Raw genomic sequence first — 19457 nt, forward strand, 5'->3', positions numbered from 1 at the left:
AGCATGGTTTACGTGGTTGCATGAGCAACATCCACTGATTCAAATTAAAGGTTTAATGATTTTGTATGGCATTTGGTGGAATAGAAATAGTTTTGTGTGGCATGGCAATATCTAGCACCTCTTAGAGTTGTGCAGCAATCCAAACAACTATTGATAGAGTGGCAAATGGCGCAGCATTAGTTGTATACAGCTCCGGCAGTTGTTCAATGGCAACCACCAGTTGCATATACTTTTAAATGTAACATTAATGTCTCATTTGTATCTGGACAGTCTATGTATGGCATGGGTATGGTAGTTTGTGATTTTATGGGGTGTATTACTGGCCGATCATGCACCATTCCAGCGATGCAAGACCCGATTTTGGGGGAAGCTTTGTGTTTCCGAGAAGCACTCAGTTGATTGAAACGAAGGCAAATACCATGTTCTTCAATTGAATTCGATTGCTAGATTTTAATTAATTTTTTGTCTACCGGTGGTTTGGAGATTTTATATCGTGGTATTATTATTTCAAATTGTAGGTTATTATTGCAGGAGTGGCCTTTTATGGCTATTAAACATGTTAAAAAGTCAACGAATTAGACAGTTCATACTATAGCAAAGGCTACTGTTTCTAGGTCTAATTTTAAATGGGTACACCCGCCTTTATTTTTGTTTGAAATTTTACATTCTAATATTAATAATATTTCCTCTAACTAGTGGTGGATTCAGATGCTCATACTAAAGCTATTATTGATCCCAGTTAGAAGGTTTATTTAACTCTATTTTTATTTTAAAAAAAAAAGAAATTAAAAAATTAATTAAGGTATATAAATGATAATTTTTAATTAATTTATTTATTCTTATTTTAGAAAAAATATTAATTATCTTTAGATTATTTATTTTAAATTTAATAATTGAAATTAAATTATTAACTAAATAAATTAATTGAATTAGGTAGAGTTATTTAACTTTATTATTTTATCTACCATGAAAGAAACTCAAGAATCACTTAATAAAAACACATTAATACAATGACATCTTCATTGTATAAGCCGTAGTACCGTCAATCAACTCATCACAACTTCCATTTCAGATCATCCTCACCACTCAACCACAAACCTCACAATTTGGATTGGATTGCATTTTCGTAGTAAAATTAATAAATGCATATCACAAGATAATCATATGCCCTGCCAAATTAGTAAAAAAAAAATAACAAAACAGGATAAAAATAAAAATAGAAACTTAATTTACGACAGAGGGGTTCTGTATAGTAAATACAGGTCCAGCATTTAGCGGAAGGAGGCTCCAATAAGAGCCTTGGTCGTCTATACAACAGCTGTGCCACTTGATTCTATAAGAACCAACTGGAAAATCAGAAACATCAAGCAGGCAACTGGAAAAGCCTTGCCCTCTATCATTTAGCTCAAAACACACAAATCTGTACACAATCCCATCATTGCTACTAGTTTCATAATCCCGACCACGTTTACATTTATCGGTCTTCTTTGCATGTTCGATTACGTGGTGCCATAATTTTTCATTCATAAAAATCATACCGGGTACTTCCCAATCCTCGTAATCTAACTGCATTTGTCCTCCGGTTTCTGCACTCGATTTGGGCTCCTGGAAAGATGCACTAGAACAAAGAACGCAATACAATTTTGTCATCCCAACTATCAGCTTCGGCGGCACATTCCTCAATTGAACACACAGATTTACTGATAAGTGGAAGCCTTGCAACACAGTTAACTCATTTGAGTTTCTACTGTCTCCACCAAACGCAATGAGCTCTGAACCAACGCATGGCCTGTATTTCAGTGTCAATTTCAAGTATTATAATTCTCTCATGGCAGCAAAATATATACAATAGTAGGTGAAGAAACACTCTAATATACCATGAAGATATATTCTACTGTATTATCTCTCCCCCTCTCTCTTTCTTTTTCGGCGAACAAGCCATTTACAGATTCACCCATGGTCCGACTAATGCTTTTATAGAGGAAAAGGTAACATCATACGGATAATTTAACACAATGCAAGTAATTAGACACATCCATAGATAGGGCAAGAGGGAAGGAAAAGAAAACTTAAAAAAAGAATAATATATCTAGAAGAACCAGCTAAGGAAGACGTCACTGTTAGTCTCCTACAGTCCCACCCCCACATCCCGGCCCCAAAAAGTTTTAAAAAAAAGAAAAGATCAAAAGCCCTATTTTCTTTGCAACTTTTCCACTCATTTTCTCCAATGTTTCATTATTTGCATTTACTTCACTATAGATACATTCTCTACTCTCTTTCCATTAATTAAACCTAAAGCTAATTAACCATCAGAGTACAACCTTGTACTTCTACTCTCTTCATTCCTCGTTTCAACCTTGTGCTGGTGACCATAGTTATGAAAGGCATGCCTCAAGCTCAAAGCCCAGCAATCTTCAACCCTAATGCCCCAAGGTGCAAGGCTCTAGAAAAGCGTACACTTATTTCTGCCTTCGGCAAGTACTTCTATTGACAAAGAAAACCTCAACTTGAAATTTGTCAATATATCGGAACCCAATACTGATGAAGAATATGTTTCTGGACTTGGTATTAGAACTAATAGTAATTGGTACAAAGTTAATAGTGTGGTAACTAGTCACTTATAATCTCTCCCCTCATACATTGTTTTCAATAGTCTATTATTATTTTTCTCATCTAACTACTTTTGTACCAGTGTGTTTCTAGTTTATTTCTAGTTTATGTTTATCTGAAACTATCCTTTTAGATATCAATAATAATGCTATATGAGTAATTTATTCTAATATTGTGATATTGCTTCTGTATTTTTTTTTTTTTTCAAAAAGGCCATTAACATGCTATTCGAAAGAAATATTAACATATGTGGATATATGCCAGTTATATCTAAAGGGAAAAAAGTTATGTATATATATATATATACATATATATTATTGTGATATTGCTTCTTTATATATTTTTTTTCAAAGAAGAGATTAGCATGCTATTTTAAGTAATATTATATATACACGTCTTGTTTTTCTTAGTTATCTAAATTTTCTTATTTATTAAATATTTTTGTACCTCACTTCATTCTGGCATCCCTATGCCTTAACGCATTGCACCTAAGCTCCAGGAACCCTCCCCGCTTTAGTGTGCCTTGGGCCCTTGAGCCTTCAATAGCTATGCTGGTGACATGGCAAGGCAGTTCATTTGGGTTTGAATGCAAAATTCAGGTCTCCTAAATCAATATTCACATGTTTAAACCCTCTCGGTTTGTTTGATGACTAACATTAAATTAAAAAATAGGACATTCTTATCAACAATGAAAATTGACAGTCAATCACTCTGAAGATATTAGAGATACTATTTGCAATTTGCTTTCTAAAAATTTCCCAAATAATGCTATAAATAACAGAGAACCTTGTCAGAAAATTCAAATGCATACCTCACTTTAAAGAAATACTTTGGGGTTCGGAAAGGGATGTGCAACCATTCAGTGATAGTCTTCAACACAAGCTGGAAACCATCCTTAATAATGCGAGTTAGAATCTCTTCATTTTGCACTCCCTTTGACTCGTTTTGTAAGCTACCAATAACAGAAACAGCATATTTGCAAGCATTAAGAATATCTCTTACTTCACCACCAGCATTTAATATTTGATTCCTAGTCTGCAAGTGAAAACAGTTTTTGGACTGTCCACTGACCTCTAAAAGCAGAGATAAATTATAACAGATCTCCTGGTCTACAAGCGACAACCGCAAAGCTAAATCTTGTATTAACAATCCCTGTAAATAGTTCATTGAGCTTTCCAGATCACGTAGAACTAAATTTACATGGTCAGGCAAGTTTGAAAAGTAAAGAGCAAATCCACTTGTGAAAGCCAGTAGTGAACAACCCAACGCTAGTGCTGAAATAATTTTTGAACTTCTCCTGTCCATGCCAATGAAAGACATTGCAATGAGATCAAATTCTTGTGCTAGACTCTTCCATTGAAATGATATTTGAGTAATTTGCCGCAAACAGTCAAGACATTTAACTGTAACACTTGTATCAACCTGTCCATTGTTGCTAATACTGACCTGGGTAAGTGGAATGGTACCCAGAACTTTAAGTCCATCCACCACAGTTCTAAGGACCTTCCGTCTCATAACCAAAAACCATCTCTGGAAACAACATGATTTTCCCAACATGGCAATGGATTTTAATGTTTCCCCAGATGAGCAAATACCATTATAAGCCCCAACAAGCACTTCAGTACAACAAGGCTCACTTATATTCCCAACAGCACCTTGGCCAACTTCAGCAAGACTATCCCCAAAAAATGTGATGTGAAATTCTTTAACCTTTAGCAAATCTATTAGCTTCCTCCTGAGATTTGGAAAGAGGGAGAGTAGAATTTTCCCCTCAGACACAGCAAATTGAGCTAATGCTTTTAACCAATACGAACAGGAATCAGAGTAAACCTTACCTATTAGTTGCCCAAATACAAATGCAGCAGTGACCCATGCTCCCTGATATGCTGCATATGTCCCAGCTTTGTACACAGGCCAGTTATCCCTCTCTGCTAACATTTTCTCTACATGCTCAAGTGAGAAAACTTCATGCTTACCCAAATGATTACAAAGTGAGATACCCAAATTTCTACCAACACGACAAGGTTCCTCGCTGTTTCTGACCACGCAACCCCAGATAACTTGAGAGTGCAACAGTATAGAGTAGATGAGATATATATAGTGATCACATAGATTGCAACTCTGCACCTGCCCAACCAATAACTTAAATTTATCATGTAATTCAGCACTAATGGCGCCAGCTTCATTGAGATTCTCAATGCAAGTTAGAGGAAACTGGAGGACATTATATGCAAGACTTAAACTAATATGCTTGCTCTTTTGTACCCTAAAATCTATTTGCTCATACTCTGATACACCTGCTTGCCTTGAAGTCATGATGTTGTCATGCACATCCACAAGACATTCTACAAATGATCCAAATTTTTGCAGCACCAAGATACCTAGATCTGGATGTTTTCCAACTAAAGAAAGAAGAACATTGAGCAGGCTCTGAAATTCCTGAGATAATTTAGAATTATTCTGACAACCTTCCAACAGTGGCTTCAACAGAAAAATGATCTGATCCATAATTACTGAGATGATCCTCATAGGCAGAGAAAAGAAACAATCCCCATCAGATCCTACTTGTCTTCTTTCCTTGAGTCTTGTTGATATATCCACAAGAACATGAATTGCTAGCACGCTTTCTGACATTATAGGTGACTGAGCTTCTTTCTCAATAATGTTCAACAGATTGGTAAAATCAAGCATTTCGTCACAAGAAAGTTCAGGGAGTCCACATACTAGAGTCTGCAAATTGAATAGCATGATTCAATAACTATTAAATTAAACAACACTAATCTACAAATTCATGAGATCAGTTAAGAAAGGGCCACCTGCAAGATTTGTAAGGCTTCACATTTCATGACTGATGGAAGTTCGATTTCATCTAATGTTCTGAGTAATGTTCTGATTACATGTGTACTAACAGAAGAGTAACAAACTCCTTTCCTATATACGAAATTAAGGCACCTTAATGCTGTTTCTCGCAATCTCAAAGTTCTCTCTTGGCTGAGAAAAAACAAAAGTACGTCCACCTGCATCAAGAAAGAAAAACTTGCAACTTGAGAAAATAGAACAAGCTCTTGCCCAATGAAAATCAATATATCACATCAGAAGATCAGAACAGATACCTGTTCAGAAAGAAGAAGGGTTGATTTAGCAGCAAGTTTTGAGAGGGAAATCAGTATTGCAACCAAAAAGTCATCTTCTGAAGAATCTAATACCAGCTTGAGTCCTATCTGCAATTTCATAATAGCAAAATTTTATAATACCATAGAAACCGATCAGAAATGTTCAACAATCATAATAAATGGTTTAAACTAAATTAATTCTGGTGCATGATGTGATTTTTCTATAAAATTTACTTGACACTTGTCTATATGTCAAGTTTTCCAATTAACCTATCTAGTAAATCCTGAAAAAACTAAAGGTGTGCATGGCCCATAGAATGCTACAGACTCCAAAATCATTACAATGCTAGATTCAAAGTTTGCAGTTTCCCGTCCATATCAAGCTGGAACTTCCCAAGATAACAAAAAATGGTTCTTCAAATTTGCAACTGAAGTTTGGCTGAATTACAAACACATCTCTGAGTAACACTATTATTAACAATTTGATCCCTTTATTATCAGAAACTCATTAGGTATCCCTAAGTTTTGATTCCATTAACCAATTTCATCTCTCCATCCATTTAGTTGTTAATATTTAAAGAGGAAAAAAGATGAAAGTGTTAATAATAGCAAAATCAGAGAAATTTACTTGAAATTCAATGGATTATGTTGGAATATACTTGGAAAATTGGATGAATTGACTAAAATGTCTAGTAGGAAGTAAAAGTTGAGAAAGTTTAATGAGTTTTTTAAAATACAAGGAACAACTTGTTAATGATGGAAATATCTAGGGATGTTTTTGTAGATCTCCCTACAAGTTACTTTGAAGCTTACATACAGGAGAAAAATTATCTAGAAACATTAAGACGTGGGGATGGGGTTTTGGCCTACAACACATTAGACAAGTACCCCACCTTTTTTTGCTTTGTTGTCAGAAAGATTGCAGGAATTCATATACCTCCATGTAAGCAATATGTGATCTTCAATGTTTAGTTTGAAACTTTGGATAGCAAACCTTACACAATTAAATCTTATCCGCAGTGCATAACATTTAAATGTCATGTCATAAAGAAATATTTCATATCCTAAAAGCAATAAAGCATACATCTTGTCTTCTTAAAGCAATAAAGCGTTAAATCTTTTCTTCTTCATTAATAAATAATTTAACTGATTAATTGACATTGATTTCTAATCACATTAAAATTAAAGAAAATGAAGAGGGGGGGGGGGAGGGAAGACAGAGAGAGAGAGAGAGAGAGAGAAATAGTGTTGTGGATGCCTTCAAAGGATGAAAAGAAAATGAAGAGGGGGGGGGGGGGGGGGGGAGGGAAGACAGAGAGAGAGAGAGAGAGAGAAATAGTGTTGTGGATGCCTTCAAAGGAAGAAGATACTAGCGCCGTAAGAAGATGGATTAGCAGCAGTACAGCAGTAGAGATATGTTTCAAGCTGATGCGTTCCAAAAGTTATGCTTTCAAGATTAACGGATGGGGATAAGGGGATAGATAGGATTTTACACTTATTTTTATCCTTAGCTTTATCTTCAGTTCTACCTTGAAAATTAGTTTACTATTATCTGCAGTAGGATTTGAATTGTTCTTTTAATTTAGACTTATGATGTATTCAAGACTCCACTATATATAAGGGTGACCGGTATTCAGTTCAAACCGAAAAAATCGACCAAACCGAATTAATTCAAAAATTCGATTTGATTTTTTATTCATTTCAATTCAATTTGATTTTTAATTTTATAAATTTTGATTATTTCAGTTCGATTCGATTTTGATCAGAAAAAAATCAAAAAAATCAAACCGATTAATGATAATAATATATTATTTTTGATAATATAGAGAGATTAAATATTTCAATTAAATTTTAGAATACTAAAACTAAAGTGTAAAAAATAAAAAGCCCATTAAAAAATCCAACCGATTAAACCAAACCGAATTGAACCAAATCAGATCAGTTCGATTCAAATCGATCTCTACAAAAATCGATTCAATTCAATTTTTATAAATACTAAAACTTTAATTTTTTATTTATTCAGTTTGGTTTGATCTTGAACCGAACCGACCGAATGAGTTAGGAGTTCTTAATTTAATAAAAATTATCAGCTAAATTATTTACAAATCACTTGTGAATTGAGATTCCTTCTAAAAAGTCTTGAGATGTCAAAAACTCCCTCTACCGAGCTCCTATTTCTATTAATTCAGCATCATAGCATCATAGGGTCAGCAAGGTGAGGACGTAACCGGAACAAAACAAGGAGACTAGCGAAGGAAGTGATTTCTCCATCAATCATCCAGTGACTAGATCTTTAGCTTGTGAGCATAACAAATTGGTACCGTTACTGATTGTCATGGGAGATCCAAGAGAAGAACTCAAATCCCTATTCTAAAAAGCGCAATTACTGACAGAAGCAAGAGTGGCGCAGGCAAAGACAAAAATGGAGGCTAGAGTGCAGCAATCTGAAGCACGTTTGGAAGCACAATTGCAAAATTTGTCGAAACAATTGCAGGAATTTTTTAGCCCTACTCAAGGGAAAGAAATTGACAGGTCTTCTGGAAGCAGCAGTAATCCTATGAATTCAAATAACATGGCTGAAGAAGGTGGTGAAATACAGAAAAAGTATTTACTACCTTCCATCTAAAAAATATTTTGTCAGTATGGATGTTACGTTTAGAGAGAGACTGAACCTTATTTCAATACTATCCCATCAACTTTTCAGGGGAAGGACAATGAGAGAGAACGGATGATTCCTTATCCTATAATTTTAACTTTAGAGCGTTTTATTCAAGAAGAGACTACTGTATAGGGAAAACTATTGGTGATTAGGAAAAGATAATTAGTCGTTTGGATAAATCAAATTTAAGAAGATATTGAAGAAAATATACAACAGAAGCAGAAAGTCATTGTGCAACCTACTCAGTGTCATGAATCTTCCTCTTCTCCGTCTGGTGAGTCAACTCTAAACCATGAGCTCATTGATAATCTAAATAAACCAATTGTTCAAAGAAAAAGAGTTAGGTCTTACATAAAACACTCTATTTCTAACTCTCTCTCTTATGATTCTTTATCTCCATCCTATAGGGCCTTTGTCTTATCTATTTTCTCTATGTCTAATCCTGTGGAATTAGAAGGAAGCTCTCAAAGATTCTAATTGGAAGGGAGAAATGTGATAGGAATCCAGCTACAACTCTAGGGGCATATTGGGTATACACTAGAAGAGGTAAAGCTGCCAAGAGAATCACTCTTGGGAATCAAGAAAAAGGAAGGGACACATCATCACCAAGTTAGTTAGGAAATGTCAGTATAAATAGTATGTATGAGGAGAGCGGGACATCTTTTCTAATCCATTGTATTAGCAGAATTTCCTCTGCTCGGGCTTGTAACTGGCCTACGCCCACTAATGTTAAGGGTGTTAGAGGATTCTTGGGTCTAAAAGGGTACTATTGGCATTTTATCGCTGGATATGGACAAATTGCTCAGCCGTTGACTGAATTACTAAAGAAAGAATCACAGGGGGCCTTTGTGTGGACTCCAAAAGCACAAGAGTCCTTTGAACACTTGAAATCAGCAGTCACCTCATCCCCAGTTTTGGCTATGCCGGATTTCTCCAAGGAATTTGTAGTTGAAACAAACGCTTCAATTCAGGTATGGGGGCGTGCTGATGCAACAAATTCAACCCTTGGCTTTTTTCAGTAAAGCCACCAGCGACCTCACCTTATCCAGATAAGCTTATAAGAATGACGTAATGGCTCTGGTTCTGGCCATTCGACATTGGCGCCCCTATTTGATTGGCAGAAGGTTCACGGTGCGAACCGATCAACAAAGTCTGCGACATCTGCTACACCAAGAGGTTTCAACACCGGCAGAGCAATATTGGGCGGCAAAAATTATGGGGTATGATTTTATAATTGAATACAAGGCTGGTAAAACAAATAAGACAACAAACGCATTGTCACGATGCAATGAAGAAATGGAAGTTCAGGTAGTATCGAGAGCCCAAGGGATGGATTGGGATGAATGTATGGATTGGATGAAATTCAGGCTGAGATTGAACAAGACCCACAATTATCTAGAATTATCTCAACATTGTCTACACCAACTCATCGTCACACTCACTATTCCCTTATCCATGGCCACCTCTTCTACAAAGGCAGATTAGCACTTCCTTCCTCTTCTAAGTGGATACCCACACTTATTGCGAAATTCCATATTACTTCTGTCAGGAGCCTTTAGAACTTACAAGCGAATTGCCGAGAACTTCTTCTGGCCAGGAATGATGAATTCAATCAAGCAATTTGTTGCTGCCTACTTGATATGTCAAACCCATAAACATGAGACGAAGTCTCCTGGCGGGCTGCTCCAACCGTTGCCCATCCCTCACAACATTTGGGAAGACATCTCATTATATTTCATATCGGGATTACAAAGGTCAAAGGGGGCAGATTGCATATTAGTACTAGTAGTGGTGTATAGGTTGTCTAAGTATGCTCATTTCATTACTTTGAGACATCCATTCACGACATCTAAAGTGGTGGAGGTATTTATAAGAGAGGTTGACCAAAAACTATTGTCAGTGATAGAGACCTAGTTTTCTTAAGCCATTTCTGGACTAAACTGTTCAAGTTACAAGGATCCGCGCTCTCTTTTAGTTCATCCTATCACCCTCAGACTAACGGCCAAACAGAGGTCATAAACTGCAGCCTAGAGTGTTACCTACGTTGTTTCTCCTCCGAGCAGCCTAGAAATTGGTCAAAATGGCTTTGTTGGGCAAAGTACTGGCACAACACCAATTTCCATGGGCCAACCAAGAAAACACCTTTCAAAGTTGTCTATGGCAAAACACCTCTTGTTTTATAACATTATTTACCAGGGGAAACTTGTGTTGAGGCATTGTCCCAACATTTATCGGATAGAGATGATGTTTCAAGACAGCTACGCCACAGCCTCCTAAGGGCACAACAGCTGATGGTGAAGTACGCCAATAAACATAGGCGAGAGATTCAATTTTCAGTTGGAGACAAGGTTTTTCTCAAGCTCCGACCCTATAGATAGCAATCGACAGCTAATTGTATCAATGCCAAGCTTGCAGCCCATTACTTCGGTCCTTTTGAGGTAATCAGTAAAGTGGGAGTTGTAGCCTATAAATTGAAGCTACCTCCATCATAAAAAATCTATCATGTTTTCCATGTTTCTCAATTAAAGAAAGCAGTGGGGATCCTTTGTTATGGAACACCTTCCCGAGACCTTGGAGATCAAAGAGGAGCCACTACTTGAATGCCAAAGGAGGACCCTTCAACAAAACAACCAATCAATTTCGCAAATTCTAGTCCAGCGGCAAGGTCAAACCGAAGAAAATGCAACATGGGTGAACGAAGCTAATATCTGTGCTCAGTTTCCTCATTTTAGCCTTGAGGACAAGGCTGCTTCTTAAGGAGGTGGCAATGATAGGAATCCAGATACAACTCCAAGGGCATATTGGGTATACACTAGAAGAGCTAAAGCTGCCAAGAGAATCACCCTTGGGAATCAAGAAAAAGGAAGGGACACATCACTACCAAGTTATTTAGGAAATGTTTTTCAGTTCCGCTTGTGGCACAAAATTAGCTTTCTCTTCTACTTATTGTTAAATTTGAGTCAGACCTAACTCACTCCAAAAGCTAGCTCAAGGGGGAGGAGTGCCTATGGCCCATATAAGGGGCACATTACCCCTTTCCACAACCAATGTGGGATTCAACACACCCCCTCACGCCCAGAATTTTTACTGGTGCGTGACACATTTATGGGAGGCCCAACATCGGATGGGGAGGCTCTGATACCATGTTAAATTTGGGCCAGACCTAACTCACCCCAAAAGCTAGCTCAAAGGGGCCTAACTCACCCCAAAAGCTAGCTCAAGGGGGCCTAACTCACCCCAAAAGCTAGCTCAAGGGGGAGGAGTGCCTATAGCCCATATAAGGGACACATTACCCCTTTCCACAACCAATGTGGGATTCAACACTTATCATCTCCAATTAGATGGACAAACTGAAGTAGTTAATCATACTATTGAAATGCACTTTCGGTGTTTTATGGGCAACAAACCAAAGAATTGGGTTCAATGGCTTCTATGGGTGGAATATTGTTATAATACGTCTTTTCACTCGGCCCTTCAATTCACACGTTTTCGGGTGGTATAATGCAGAGATCCTCCTCATTTATTGTCCTTATGCAGCAGGGAGCTCACAAGTTGCAGCTCTAGATTAGGCATTGCATTGCAGGACTGTGATCTGGTTTTGAAGGATATTCGGGTTAAATTAGAACAAGCACAAGCTCAAATGAAAACTTATTATGGTAAGGGCCATCATGATGTTAATTATGAGATTGGTTGATGGGTTTGGGTGTGTTTATATCCCTATCGTCGTCTCACAGTCATTGGGCACAAAGGACAAATTTTCTCCCAAATTTTATGGGCCATGCAAGGTTGCTCAGCGCATTGGGACAGTGGCATATAAACTTGACCTTCCCTCTTCCAGCAGAATACATAATGTTTTTCATGTCTCTCTCCTCAAGCCTTTTAAAAGTGAACCCCCTTTGGAGATTCCACCTTTGCCACCACTAGTTGATGGTTGTGTCATTCTGCAGCCAGCAAAAGCTCTCTAAATCCATTTGAATCGTGGCAATTGGGAAGTTTTAGTCGCATGGCATGGTTGTCTAGACTCTGATGCCACATGGGAATCTGTTTTGCGCTTACAGGAGGCTGATCTGACATTCGAGCTTGAGGACAAACTTCTTGTCTAGGGAGGGAGTGATGTTGTGGATGCCTTTACGGGAAAAAGATACCAGCACCGTAAAAAGATGGATTAGCAGCAGTAGATATATGTTTCAAGCTGATACATTCCAAAAGTTATGCTTTCAAGATTAACGGATGGGGATAAGGGGATAGATAGGATTTTACACTTATTTTTATCCTTTATTTTCAACTCTACCTTGAAAATTAGTTAACTATTATCTGCAGTAGGATTTGAATTGTTCTTTTAATTTAGACTTCTAATGTATTCAGAACTCCTCCACTATATATATGGGGCTCTTAATTTAATAAAAATCATAAGCTAAATTATTTACAAATCACTTGTGTGTTAAGATTCCTCCTAAAGAGTCTAGGAGTCTTAAGGTGTTAAGAGCTCCCTCCAACGAGCTCCCACTTCTATTAATTCAGCATCATAGGGTTAGCAAGGCAAGGACGTAACCGGAACAAGGGCAAGGAGACTAGCGAAGGAAGTGATTTCTCTATCAATCGTCTTGTGACTAAATCTTTAGCTCGTGAGCTTAACAAATAGGTACTTCATCATATTTTACCAGCATATTAGTAAAATATTGTAAATTATTATTTTAAATTGAATTTTGATATAGCGTTGAGATGTATGAGCTTGTCCAGAACTTGCTTTGGGGGAGCATGTACAGCAATGTCCACCCACAACCAAATCTAGTACTTGCATGATCAATGTTTAGATTAACACTCCATCAAGTTTGGTAATGTAACTTCATTTGAAAAGTGAAATGGGATAAGAAGAGATGGAGAACCTTGTGAGCTCTAGTTGCAATTGAATATGAGCACCCCATTTTTGCAAAAAGCCGTACCCCAGCTATTCTTATGGCCATTGATGTGCTGGGTGAAATTACAACATTAAGCAGTATCTCTAAGGCAACAGATGCAAAGTCAGCTGCCAAATCACAAAAGCAACCTGCAGCAAATAAAGATGCTTTTACCTGCAGAATCAGAAGAATCACACTAATTATATTTGTCATAAATGAATTATACTTTCCTATCAAAAAAATCTTAATTCAATAACACAGGGGATCACAAAAGTTCAGCGTCAATGTCACTTTATGCATTCTAAATTTCTAATGCTAATATGGTCAAATCCACAACTGAAATGAATTAGAATCTCACTCATTGATGCATCTCATATAAAAATCCACCAGAGTTGGGATCTATTTGAAATTGTTATTGGAGTTGTTATGAAAAACTCTAACTTATACAAGTCAGTTTGAGACGATTATTATTTGTATATTAGATTTGACATATTAAGGACTCCGAAACTACCAAACAACTTTTTCAAACTACTTTTTTCAACAGCATCTAATGTCAAATAGGGCCTTAGACCTCATTGGTTGCAAAGAACTTACTTTTCATCTGAGATTTATCAAAATGTTTGCACATAGTAAGGTGCTCCCCATGACTTAGACTATCTGGAAGTAACAGATACAGCTCAGGCAATCACATGCACATACCTTCATGTACACAAATCTCATGTACGACAATAAACCTACCCAAACAATCTTAAACAATGAAATAGAGATCTGAGACATTCTTAGCAAGCAAATGCAAAATGTAGCTACAATGTTTAAGATAAAACAACAATACAATGATAATGAGAAAAATGGTGACAGAAATCCACAATTGCAAAAAAGAAACAATGTATTACAAACTCAAATTTAATAAGATCAACCGCTTATTTGAGTTCAATTAAAAAAAGAAAAAAGAAAAGGAATACTGACCTCACCTCCAATATTTCAGAGGAGACTAGACTGGAAAGTATTAGATATCGTATATTAGCACTGTCTTTTGCAAAATCGCCCCAGCAACCAAACAGAATCAAAGACAGTGCTCTTGACTCAACATCTCCAGTATCAAAAACAAGTTTTACTCTTTTCAAAAGCTCCATTTGGTTGTCTATCCTGGCCTTTGATAAAATCCCTTCATACTGTTTACCTTTCTTTTCTTTGTAACTGTTCCTAAACACTGATAAGAAAACCCTTACAACAGAAAGCCTTGTATCTTTGTCACCCAATCTAAAGGCATCAGCAAGCCGTAAGAGGATTGTATTGGCAAAAAGTCTATCTTCACCTAGTACTAAGTCAAACATATTGTACACTGCCATTGTGGGTTTGGGTTCTCTGCTCCACTGCTGCAATCTTGACCCAATCTGTTGTATGGCCTTGACAGCTTGACCTGAAAAGTACAAAATTTTCAAGTATTAATAAGTACAGTAGCCCCTAATGTGTATTACATACAAGTGCTTCAATAAGGAAATTGTTAAATTTGGGCCAGGCCTAACTCACCCCAAAAGCTAGCTCAAGGAGGAGGATTGCCTATGGCTCGTATAAAGGACACATTACCCCTTTTCACAACCGATGTGGGATTCAACACACCCCCACACGCCCAGAATTTTACTGGTGTGTGGACATATTTATGGGAGGCCCAACATCAGATGGGAGGCTTTGATACCAAGTTAAATTTGGGCCAGGCCTAACTCACCCCAAAAGCTAGCTCAAGGAGGAGGATTGTCTATGGCTCATATAAGGGGCACATTACCCCTTTTCACAACCGATGTGGGATTCAACAGAAATCATAATTTGCATGACTTTAAATTTTGAAGTGTTGAAACCAGTATTCTTCGTGAATAGAAAAGAATAGAAATTCAGTAGGAGATACAACGAGTGCACTAACCTGACTTTTTGGACCGAAGGGCCATTTCCAGCTCAATGCTCCATTCCATGGCACAAACAGCAGAAGTTCTCTTCATTACTGTTTCCTTTGACCTTAAATAAGAAATATATATATATATATATAAGAATGAATGTATGTATATAATTATTTATGCAAACTTAGTTTTTAAATCCATCATTATCTCTTCATACGATTTGTTTTGATCTCTAACTCTCTAGGATTTGAGTAATCCTTTAAAAAACATAAGTCACAACTCATTAGCCTGAGCATTTACATTTTCTATCCCCAGAACAAAGTTATTCTCTAAATAGCTTATAAAACAGACAGATACAGTTAACATATTTTTCACAGGGAAACCTTCTAACACTCATTAACTACATTACAACAAGTACATGCTAATTTAAGAAGTATGACACAGCTCATAATTCCATCAACTTAGCACCTTTTGCATTTTGACAAGTATGTTATCAAAATGTGGTGCACAGTTCAATTCTTTTCCACCCCAAGGATTTTCAGGAGCCAGAACTGAAGGTAGTGAGAACCTGAACCAAATCAAATGAAATTTCAATTCAGTTCTTCGGTTCCTCCAGCTCTGGTTCTGGTCCTCAGGACAGGTTCAGATATTCAGGTCTGCAAGAATAATTCATGAATGAAAGAGAAAAGTTCCCTTATGAAATCAATTTTTCTGAAAGTTGAGTGCATGAATGTAGTCCAAAATTTAAAAGCAAACTAACAAATAAAACTACAACTTTAACTAAAAAATAACCTACCGAGTTGTTTTATGACTTTTATCTCCAAGGACAAGGCGTATGAAGATGGAAAATTTAATATATAATCCCTGACCTTTGATCAAAATTATGACTTGGTCCCTTGGTTTTGGAAATTAGGTCACTTAATCCCTATGTTTTGATTCCGAGAAATTTACAAGTCCAACCGTTAACGAGATATAAATATTCCACTAGAGGGGGAGAAAAAGATGCAAATGACTCTGGAGCTAAGGGTTAGTAAATGAGTTGACCCATTTAACCCAATAATCCACCCAAACAGCTTCTCTCATTTAACCCATTGACAATTTGCCTAGACAAGCCTGTGTAAAATTGGCAAAGTTCATTGAGAGAACCACGAGAAAATCAGCTAAAGAGAACAAGGACCCAAATACTTGCAGCAGCTCAGTTTAAATTTTTGGTCCTCCCAAGTGCGCAATCAAGGAAGAAAAACTTGGAGGCTTGAAGGTTTCAATCTGGATTCTTCTTCACTATTCAGTGGTAAAAAACAAATGAATATGGAAAATATTTCAAACATTCTCTATTACTTCAATTGCTTCACAACTGGCGTGAAGGAAAATCCACCAAAATCCACCCTAAAAGAATTGAAAAATATACTAAGTCAAATTAGCACTTAAACTTGCATCGTCAACTCTGATGCACAAACCCCTGCAATGCAGCTCTAATGCACTTGGATAAACCAGTTTCATGGCAGATTCTTTCAGAATCTAAATCCTGTCCAAAACTTAACAAAACTACTCTAAAAACCCAATATCAAATGCAGAAGATAAAGAATTACACTGCAAAAGAAAAATGGACAAAAGCAAAATCTACATTGTTTTCTGCATACCCATCAAGAATACAAGTTTCTATAGCATTATTTGCAATAAAATGGGACTCAAAGTGCAATCCAAACATTTTGACAAATTCAGTTCCAATTCAACCAAATTCAATAGCAAAAACACCAAACAAGAAGCAGCTAAAAATCATAAATATAGGAATTGAATTCACCTGAAACAGAAGAAACATATTTAGAACGCTTTAAAAGATTTAATTTCAAGCTCCAATGGGCATCCATGAACATGTTTATCCTCTCAGACTCTAGTTCCTTAATGAACTCTATTCTCTACTTCTCTAGCTCCACCATTTAATGCTGCTTAAGCTCTCGATTCTCTCATCTGATATCTGCATGCTTCTCCTATCAAATTATCCCAGCGGAAGCAAAAAGAGCAGCAATAGTTGGATTAAGAGAGGAAGAAATGAGAGAAGAGGGATTTTCACTTGCACGGCAAGGAATGAAAAAAAATCTCAGCTGGATATGAGGAAGACAGATTCATTTAGGGAATGAATATAAACTAATTACTAGGGGCATTTTGGTCATTAAATCAAATTCTCTTGCATTTGACCATAAGTTCAACATTGACTAACATAGAAATTCAAATCTCATTACGGTTGGACTTGTGATTTTCACGGAACTAAAACATAGGGATTAAGTATCTTAATTTCCAAAATCAAGAGAACAAGTCATAGTTTTAGTCAAAATTTAGGGACTAAATAGTAAATTTTCCAATGAAGATTCAAAATTGAAATTAGAATACTGAAAATTCTCCGAACGCTCAGAAAATAAGTAGTTCAAAAGGGCGATTATTTTTTAATTATTTATTTATTTAATAAAAAAGTAATAATAACAATAGGAAATTCAACTTTTAAGAGGGCCACATTTTGATGAAACCCTAAAGAAAGGAGTCAACTCAAGAGGGCCTCCTCTTCGAGCTCCCGAACAAAAAAGATTTTAAAATAAAAAGAAATAAAGTAAAATAGGGTAATTTACAATATAGTCTCGAAAATTTAACAAAATCCACAATTTAGTCTATGTTCTTTTAATAGTGAAGAATTTAGTCCCTGAATTTTTATTTTATTAACAAACAGCCTTATGATTAATTTATCTTTAGTTATCAGTAAATTGATGCCAAAACTTATGAATCAAATTATCTCATTGTACCACGAAAACCTTTAACTAAATTCACATGTGTGATAATCCTAACAATAAAGCACATTACAACCATTCAACCTCATACAGTAAGTCAAATTAATACACGACTGATGGATTCTCTAACCACACTATCCAGTTAGCAGGAAGGAAATAGAGCACAAAAACTAGTAATGAATAGTGGTTCTTCCTTCTTAATTTTCTAATGATTAGGTTTAATGTAAACAACGCTAATCCTCCACTCAAATATATGCGGCCATGTAACACTCCATCACGCCTCATTGTCAAACCATTTAACCAGTTGCAAAAAGATTTATCATCATAAAGACATTACAACCAAAACTCATAGTCCAAAATCGTAAAAAGAGGAGGTAACTAGAATAAGGGAAAGGAACATACGCCTTGCCGAAGCTTAGAGACACCGCATTTTCTTAACCAGGAAACCCAGGTATAACATTATGTGTGCACCAACAATCAACCTCAATAATTAAATAATAACTAAAACCCAACCCTAACATAAGAAAACTTCAAGGCCTTAATCACAATCCCCAACTGGTGACACAAACTGAAATAGGGATTAGTACAAAGATAGAAACAAATCTTTTACCTCGCCTATGCCACAACAAACGAATCGGAGAAGCAGAAGAATGGTTTTGGTTGATGAATAATGGCCCTGCCGTGCCAAATGGAGATCTGAAGCTAGCAGAACCGCGTGATGGGGAATCAACTGAGGGGGAAGGAACTCAAAGTACTCTCTTTAGAGCTTGGAGACAAATGCGCGTGACAAGGGAGAAGGAATATTGGGCCTGTGAAAGTGAGGTACTGGTCGTTGAAGGCTGGGTCCTGGCGTTGATGGAGCGCTTCGCGAATCTTCAGGGAGGTGCTAAAACACTGGAATGAAGTGAGGCTTCTGTGTATCTGTGGGTATTCAAGCTATTAGGACAAGGAACCAAAGAGAGCTGCTGTTGCAGTCGGGGTTTCTGGGTACTCTATTTTGTGGGGAGTGAACGCGCACGTGTAATTTTGGCTTCTGTTAGATGAGTTCGTGGTTAATGGTAGTTAGGAATTGAAGGAGACATGGGTACACGAAGATGAAATGGAGGTTTTCGTTCAGGTGAAGCTGACTTAATGCCTTCTACGGAGGTTTAGAGAAAGAGCTAGGTGTGAGAATTGAAACGGTACAACTAGGAGCGTTTTGGGATAGCGACGTAACTTGGGAAAGGCACGGAAGAAAACTAGGTCTGGTTCTCTTGATTAATTCAGAACGATTTCTTAAACAGTAAATTTAGAGGTAAATATAAAACTCAAATCAATGGTTAGATTTAAAAAGAAGAATGAAAGGTGAGGATTTCATAGGATTAATTTATTTTTATTTCTTTTTAATCTAAGGGTGTAAAATCATTCTTATAAAAATTAAAAATTAAGATTAAAATGGGACTAGTTTATTCTTATTACTTAAATTAATTTCAATCTAATAGGTTAAAAAATTAAAAGAAAAACAATTA

General features: G+C 36.6%; 1 protein-coding gene across 5 annotated transcripts; it reads right to left on the reverse strand.

The window, feature by feature from the left end:
• Positions 1–1205: 1205 nt before the first annotated feature.
• Positions 1206–19199, reverse strand: LOC110603696. Of its 5 annotated transcripts, XR_002486169.2 has the most exons (9): positions 18560–19199; positions 15199–15290; positions 14252–14700; positions 13269–13454; positions 5724–5831; positions 5427–5627; positions 3422–5340; positions 3058–3214; positions 1652–1789 (listed from the first exon to the last, which is right to left on the reverse strand). XR_002486169.2 is itself a non-coding variant. In XM_021741536.2 (8 exons), the coding sequence occupies exons 2-8, from the start codon at positions 15272–15274 to the stop codon at positions 1225–1227; spliced, it is 3504 nt and encodes a 1167-aa protein (XP_021597228.1). In that variant the 5' UTR covers positions 15275–15290; positions 18560–19193; the 3' UTR covers positions 1206–1224. The 5 variants fall into 5 exon arrangements, 4 of the variants coding, with proteins under 4 accessions (XP_021597228.1, XP_021597231.1, XP_021597232.1 ...); XM_021741536.2 differs by lacking the exon at positions 3058–3214 and having other exon boundaries at positions 1206–1789; positions 18560–19193; XM_021741539.1 differs by lacking the exons at positions 3058–3214; positions 15199–15290; positions 18560–19199 and having other exon boundaries at positions 1206–1789; positions 14247–14504.
• Positions 19200–19457: the final 258 nt, after the last annotated feature.

This window comes from Manihot esculenta, chromosome 16, assembly GCF_001659605.2.
Source record: "Manihot esculenta cultivar AM560-2 chromosome 16, M.esculenta_v8, whole genome shotgun sequence".
Taxonomy (NCBI): Eukaryota; Viridiplantae; Streptophyta; class Magnoliopsida; order Malpighiales; family Euphorbiaceae; genus Manihot; species Manihot esculenta.

Bases quoted from the DNA above. Each gene is read 5' to 3' on its own strand.
- LOC110603696 (XM_021741536.2), bottom strand. From the start codon at position 15,274: ATGAAGAGAACTTCTGCTGTTTGTGCCATGGAATGGAGCATTGAGCTG. The intron at 5,832-13,268 runs GTTCTCCATCTC...ATGAAATTGCAG, and splicing joins TTGCAACTAGAGCTCACAAG to ATAGGACTCAAGCTGGTATT. The intron at 5,628-5,723 runs GTATCTGTTCTG...TTCTTGATGCAG, and splicing joins CCCTTCTTCTTTCTGAACAG to GTGGACGTACTTTTGTTTTT.